The sequence below is a fragment of the Pavona decussata genome, unplaced genomic scaffold (assembly GCF_977016875.1).
Source record: "Pavona decussata unplaced genomic scaffold, jaPavDecu1.1 SCAFFOLD_19, whole genome shotgun sequence".
Lineage (NCBI taxonomy): Eukaryota > Metazoa > Cnidaria > Anthozoa > Scleractinia > Agariciidae > Pavona > Pavona decussata.
Window position 1 is genome coordinate 42501 of NW_028145442.1, and position 7500 is coordinate 50000.

Here is a 7500-nt window from a genome sequence, read left to right on the forward strand (position 1 = left end):
TCCTGAAAACAACATCCCAGAGCGCCCACTGACCGCCTTTTTTCGTCCCCGAAGTTTTCTGCCCGCCGAAGATGTGTTTTCTGCTTTGTCCGAGGCTGGTATTGATGGCTCTAATATTTCATGTATACAGCGACAGTCTTCCGGCGACATTCTTCTCACCTTCCGCCAAAAAAGCTTTAAAGATGATTTTCTGAAGAAGAGTTTTCTTAGTGTCCGTGGTTCTCCGTTTGCCCTCCAAGATGTTGACCGACCGCTCACGTATTTACAAGTTTTCGACGCGCCGCACGAAATGCCGGACACCGCGATTATTAGCCGTCTCTCCAAGTATTGTGATGTGATTTCCCACCGTCGTGGTATGTTTCGTTTCGAAGGCTGGGAGAATGTACAGGATGGCGTCTGTCATTACCGTGTCCAGATCAAACAACCCATCCCGAGTTTCATGCGCTTCGGCAAGGCCCTTGTCCACTTTCGCTACGAAGGTCAACCGCGTACGTGCCGTCATTGCCACCAGACCGGCCACATTGCCAAAACCTGTCACACTGTCATCTGTTATAACTGCGAGCAGACCGGCCATCTCGCCAACGATTGCCCGGAACCTCTCCTGTGTAACATTTGTAGGTCCGACGAACACAAAGCCAAGGATTGCCCTTTCTCCTGGTCCCGTGCCGTACCCTCTGACAACGAAAATCGCGAAACGCCCGATGATGATACGCCCGATGATGATGCGCCTCCGCCTAGTGATTTTTCTGTGGTTACCGACGAAGCAACTCTCGATCCAACTGGTCCTGACGATCCGATGGAAGACGACCCAGCTGAACCATCTGACGAGGAATTTTTATCGCCCCGTGAAGACGAAGCCGACGGCGACGCAGATGACGAAACCGAACACACCCCGCGCTTGTTTTCTAACACGCAGAGCAGCTCATCTGGCTCCACGTCTAATCGGCGAACCCCGGCAAAAATTTCTGGCCCTACCGCACCTCTAAGGAAACCCACACAACCCGTTAAAGTCACTGGCTCGAACTCTATGAACTCTGAACATTCTGAACAATCCTCCCCACCGACCGAAGAACCTGGCATCAAACGTGGTAATTCGCCGCTCGCCCAACGAACGGCGAAGCATAAGAAACGCAAGTAAATTAGTCTTATAGTTAATTTTGTTATGCCTTAGTTTTGTTTGTGTTTTCTGTCTGAAGAATCTCTTTCCAATGTTTAACATTCACAGCTACAATTTCTAGTCTTAATATCCGTGGCTTCGGCGACGACGCCAAGCAGAAATGTGTTTTTGATTTCGCAAAACAGTCTAACTCGCAATTTATTTTTGTGCAAGAAACCTTGGTTTCTAAGCCGGAGGCGATTAATTCTCTCCGCGCTAAATGGACCGGTCCGAGTTTTTGGTCCCCCGCTTCGGGTAAACAGGGCGGGGTCGCAATTTTAGTTTCGGAAAATTCTCCTTTTGAGATTTTGCAGTGGCGAAGAGATTCTTCCGGTAGAATAGTGAGTGTTTTAGCCGCTCTCGGCGAACACAAATTTAATTTAGTTAATATTTACGCGCCCACAAATGTTACTGATCGCAAAGGCTTTTATGATACCTTACATGAATATTTTTTTCCGAACTCTCTTAAGATCATTGGAGGTGATTTTAATTGCATTGAAAGTGAATTTGATAAGCTCGGGGGGAATTTAACACTCGCTACGGAATTGAAAGAATTGCGCACAGTACATCGCTTAACCGATATCTGGCGCAAAAAGCATGGGCGTCAGACCCAGTGTAGCTGGTTTAATGCCGATAAATCTATCGGGTCTCGGCTCGATAAATTTTTCATAGCGGACGATTTAGTGGCAAAAACTGTCAAATGTGAAATTCTTCCTTGCGTGTTTTCCGACCACGACTCGGTTGTTTTGCAGCTCAATTTGATTGACATTTTTAGGCGTGGCCCTGGCCTTTGGAGGCTAAATTTAGATTTGCTTGAAGATGAAAATTTTTGCGATATGATTTCCAAACTTGTTGAAAATCACGTCTTGTATCAGAAAGCCTTTCCGAATATTCATGACTGGTGGGATTTTTTAAAAGAGTCTATAAAACTTGCGTCTCAGAATTTTAGTAAGACCAAACTTCGGAATTTGAATCGAAATCGGGTTTGCATAACTAATTTGTTGATTGAAGCAAAACGCGCGTTGTCAGGTGGTGATGACTCGGTTAAGGACACGATCGATCGGTTAGAAAGTCAGCTTCGAGCTATTAATCTGTCCCAACAGAAATCTGGCCAAGTGCGAAGTCGAGCTCAATGGATTGAAGAAGGGGAAAAACCCACTAGTTTTTTCTTTAAACTTGAATCTGAGCGCGCTCAGAAAAACAAGATCGACTCTATTTTTAACGCGGCAGGCATTGAAGTGGCTTCCCAGCCCGAAATAGAACAAGCGCATGTTGATTTTTACCGAACTTTATATTCCGCCGAACCGACGGATGATACTATTCAAGCAGACCTTTTGGCTAAAATCGACTGTTTTCTACCTGAATTAAATTCTTTATCGTGTGACGGTCAATTACTTGAGACCGAAATCGGTGATGCGATGCGTGGACTCTCAACTGGTAAAACTCCCGGCTCGGACGGGTTGCCGAAAGAATTTTACGCGAAATTTTGGGATCTCTTGTGCCCTCACCTCTTAGCTGTTTACGATCATAGTTTCGCTACAGGCTCTTTTAGTAGTTCTATGCAGGAAAGTGCTACTCGGCTAATTTTTAAAAAAGGCGAACGTAAGAATCTCAAGAATTGGCGGCCCATTTCGCTTCTCAATGTTGATTACAAAATCTGTTCTAAAGCGCTTGCTAATCGTTTGTCTAAAGTGTTATCTTCTATAATCCAAAATGACCAAACCTGTTCAGTTCCCGGTCGAACTATCTTCGGTAATTTATCCCTGTTACGCGACACGCTCGATTATGTAAACATCACGAACGAAACTGGTATTTTATTGAGTTTAGATCAGGAAAAAGCCTTCGACCGCGTCGATCGCACTTTCTTGATGAAAGTTTTAGAAACCTTCGGATTTGGCCAGAACTTTCGTCGATGGATTTCTGTTTTATACAATAACGCTTCCATGCGAGTTCTTGTTAATGGCTTTCTTACCGATCGAATTTTTCTCGAGCGCGGTGTGCGACAGGGGGATTCCCTGTCCCCGCTTTTATATATTTTACGCGCTGAAGTTTTAGCGGCTAATATTAGACATGATAGTACCATAAAGGGTTTTCTTTTACCAGGAGCGTCAGGACAACACTTTAAGATCGGTCAATATGCTGACGATTCCACCTGTCTAGTTAAAGATTTATTCTCTCTCGATCGTTTGTTTACATTGCTTCGCAAGTACGAAGCGGGCACCGGAGCAAAATTAAATGTTTCTAAGACCGAAGCTATGTGGTTAGGCGCTTGGCGCTCCAAGCCAGAGGCCCCTTATGGGCTCACTTGGGTGTCCAAGATGAAAATACTGGGTGTCTGGTTTAACAATGGTACAGTGAACACTGAACCCGACAATTGGCTGCCTCGGCTTTCCAAACTTGAGGCCAATTTGAACCTCTGGAAGTCTCGTGCGCTGTCCTTAGTTGGCAAAGTTCTGATCATTAATATTCTCGGTGCTAGTAAATTTTGGTTTCTCTCCAAAGTTCTCCCCACCCCCGAGTGGGTTGTCTCACGGTTTAATAAATTGATTTTCTCCTTTCTATGGGGCTCTAAAATAGAAACTATCGCTCGAAAAACCCTCTCTATTCCGCTTTCACAGGGGGGTCTCGGTCTCATAGATTTTGTTTCTAAAAGTCAAGCGCTCAAACTGTCGCTGATTTCCACGCTCATTGATAATCCAGACACCAAGGCCTTCTTTTTACTTAAGTACTTTTTAGGATCACAGTTAGCACGCCTGAGGGAGGGGTGGTCCCACTTACGGGATAACTCCTCCCCCAGTGCATTGACTCCCACGTCTTATTACCAGGTCTGTCTTAAGAACTTGACGGCCTTGCTAAATACCGGGAGCTACAACACCGGTTTTGTTTTTAGTTCTAAAGCGTGTTATCAAGTATTTTTAAAGGAAGCAGTATCCGCGCCCACCCTTCCGTATAGGTGGGCCCCATATCTTAATTTCCATTTGGACCTGCCTACGCACTGGCCCCTCGTTCGTGAAGGCCGGTGTGAGAATTTTAAGAACGATTTGGCCTGGTTGATTACTCTACGCGGAGTTAAAGTACGAGATTCCTTACACACTTGGGGCTATATCAATTCTAACCGATGCGCGGTGTGTACCAGGAAAGAAACAATAGATCACTGCTTCCTTAACTGTAGTAGAGCTAAGGGGGTGTGGGCGGTTTTCTGCCCACTTCTTTCCGCCCTCCTTGGCCTCACCTTTTTGCCTAATGTCAACACGGTCTTCTTCTATAAAGGACTTTGCGCGAATGATAAAGACAGTGCGACCGCACGCTATCTGATTAAGACAATCCTTTACGGTATTTGGTACTTCCGCAATAAAGCAACTTTTCACAATGGCACCGAAACCTCTCGGGCCATTGTCCACTATATTCGCAATGACATCACAACGCGGCTAAATGTTGATTTTTCCAGAATGACGCGAATGAAATTCTCCGCTTTGTGGTGTCATGATAAAATTTGTACGGTCGAAAACGACCAGTTAGTTGTAACGCTAAAATAAGCCCTCGTACTCTCCTCTTTCTCTACGCTTTTGTAAAAATGTGTTTCCGGTAGTATAAACCGGAAAACCGCTATTGTAAACCGGATATGACAGTAGACAAAAACCGGAAGTGAATCGCTAAAACCGGAAAAGTAGAAAAAGTAGACCGGATATGACTTGTAAACCGGAAATGACTTGAACATTGTAAACCGGAAGAGACTTGACTTAAGTAATTATGTATTCCATAACTAGTATAACTGGAGGTGACTGGTCTCCCTGTGCTTACCGGAAATGACTGTAACCAGGATTGTGAAAAGGAAATAAAACAATTTAAAGAAAAAAAAAAATCTGTTCTTATCAGCTTAATATCTGATACGCTGCTCATTGAGCAGCTCATATATTAAACTGATTTTTGGAACTGGGCTGTGGAAAAGAGGCTTGCCTCGTCCCAGCCACGGGTTGCCTCGGTATAGCACTACCTCCGAGCGCGGCCCACTTCCCCTTGGGGAAGAAATATTCAACTAAAAACAGAATTGAAATTAAATTGAACTTTGTGTGTCTGTCTCCCCACAGGATGTATGTAGAGGTAGCGCACAGAAGTGACAAGTCCCGGATCTGATGGCCACTAAAAGAAAAACCACAAGGGATATAGGGGTAAGGCAATTTTTCCGTTGTCGAGGGGCGCAAAGCATTTCATACTTACCTGACGCGGGTTTATCCTGTTAAGGCTAGTATCCAGACCGTTAAAAGTTGCAAGACTTGGTCTATACTGTTTTGCTTCAGTTGCCTGTTGCTTTACAGATTTATTGGCGCCTTGTGTGCTCCCCGGGCCTGCTTTCTCTCGCTAGATTGTGGGCCTTGAGGGGGTGTTCCTGCGCTGTTGGTCGCCCATCCACTTTGTAACCCTACGGAGTGGTGCTTAACTTTTTGTTGAGTGTTATGGCGGGGCCTTTTCTTCGGACTGTGGTCCTAAATGTTGCTGGTTTCCCGTCGACTGCTAGTCGAGTGGACATTGCCAAGTGCGTGGATGCCAAGTTTTCGTCCCATTTTCCTGTAGAGTCCATCCAGTTTGTTCCTGGCGGCCATGTTCAAGTCACGTTCCGTTCCAGTGATGCCAAACGTTCTGTTGAGTCTGTTGATACCATCGCCCTTGGTAATGTGCAGTGTCGTGTTGTGAGGCCTGGCCCTAAAATGGAGAATGTGCTTGTGTTCCACTACCCGTTTGAGTCCAACCCGTCTGCTTTACGCCGTGTTTTGAGCTCCTTTGGTGAAGTACATGATGTTTCTATGCAGCATTATCCTGACCTGAATACTGTCGCTACTGGTACTCGTATTGTCCGTATGGTCCGCAAGGCTAGTATCCCGCGCTCCTTGGATGTTAACGGTGTTTTGGTGAAAGTTTGGTATCGTGGCCAGCCCGTTGAATGTGACATCTGTGGCAAGAGTGGTCATGTCTCCAAAGTCTGTCCTTTGAAAGGCAAATGTCGTCGCTGTTTGCAGCCCGGTCATCTGGCTCGCAATTGTAAGAATGCTCCTCGTGCCTGGGATACTGTGCCGTCGTCTGGGGATGTTGTTCCGCCGTCCGGTTCTTCTGCGGCCTCTCAGGATCCTACACCCGCTGAAGCTGCTGCTGTTTCTGTTCCTGCTCGTCCCGCTAAAGCTGCTGCTGTTTCTGTTCCTGCTCGTCCCGCTGACGCTGCTGCTGTTTCTGTTCCTGCTCGTCCCGCTGAAGCTGCTGCTGTTTCTGTTCCAGCTCGTCCCCCCGATGTTCCTGCTGCGTCTGCCTCATTGGCTCCGACTCCTTCGTTTGCTATTGGTGTATATGGTGCGGATGAAAATTGGGGTATGGATGATGGGAAGATGGAGGTTGGTAATGCTGAATCTTCTTCTGCCTGTGATGAGGATTCTGCTAGTGTAGATGGTGATGAGTCGGTTAATGGTGATGTTGACGTTGGTGACCCTGAGGCCAGTCAGAGTGTTTTGGCTGGAGTTTCTGCTGTTGTTGTCCCCCCTGTAGTGTCTGATCGTCCTCCCATTGATATTATTGAGAAGCCGGGTGGTGATGTGGTTGATTCTGCTTCTGCTGATGTGAATGTTTCTGCTGGCGAGGAATCTCAATTTCAGTGTCAGTTTTCTGCGGACGATTTTCCTGATGGTCAAGTACTAAAGACTTTTTGGTCTGGCTTGTCAAGCCCTGCTGTTACTGTGCTTGAGGAGGGTGATGTTTCTTCAGCTGATCCAGTTATTTTGCATGTTCCAGAGGGTGTGAGGTCTGGATACCCGAGCGATCTACCTAACTTTCCGTACTGTCTTATTGCAAAGGACATTGTGCTTCGTCGTCAGCGTATTGTGGCTATTGATTTTCCTACGAAGAAGTTACGTATTCAGGTTGGGGACAAGACTCAATGGGTCGATGCTCTTGTACGGCGGCGGCGTCCTTGAGTTTGCGGTGGTTTGTTGCATCATTTGTTTTAGTTGGCTGCTTTGTTTTGCCTTTAATTCTGGTTTGAGTCCTCCTGTTTCTGCGGTTTGTTTTGAGTGAGTATGTTGGTTTGTTGGTTTGTGTCGTCCTGGTTTAAGTGAGTGTGTCGTCCTGTTTTGCTTCTGGTTGTACTGATTTCTGTTGTTCTCGTCTTTTCCTGTAGGTGAGGCGGGGTTCGACTCCCCGGCGTAGTTTGGCGAGCCGGCTCCGTATGGAGGTGCTCCCTCTCCTTGGTGGTCCGTATTTATCTTGTGTCTTTGTCTTTATGTTGTGTCTATGGCTGCTGGGCATTGCACTTCGCCTGGTGGACCACCTAAAATACAAAAAAAACTTACCTGACGCGGGAG

The 7500-nt window shown here is 46.3% G+C and overlaps 1 protein-coding gene, 1 non-coding gene and 1 pseudogene across 2 annotated transcripts in view; all 3 read left to right on the forward strand.

Annotated features, from left to right (window-relative positions):
• LOC146486763 (uncharacterized) overlaps window positions 1-3189 on the forward strand; it is a 3344-nt gene extending 155 nt beyond the window's left edge. Inside the window, exon 1 of the mRNA XM_085089572.1 lies at window positions 1-3189. This exon is cut by the window's left edge and continues 155 nt beyond it. Within this exon, the coding sequence (XP_084945698.1) occupies window positions 1-1138 (1138 nt within the window). The 3' untranslated portion in view covers window positions 1139-3189.
• Window positions 3190-4993: 1804 nt separating this feature from the next.
• On the forward strand, window positions 4994-5172 carry LOC146486764 (U2 spliceosomal RNA; annotated as a pseudogene).
• Window positions 5173-7480: 2308 nt separating this feature from the next.
• The window catches only part of LOC146486765 (U1 spliceosomal RNA), a 164-nt gene continuing 144 nt past the window's right edge, over window positions 7481-7500 (forward strand). The window contains exon 1 of the small nuclear RNA XR_014858748.1: window positions 7481-7500. This exon is cut by the window's right edge and continues 144 nt beyond it. This is a non-coding gene — a small nuclear RNA (U1 spliceosomal RNA).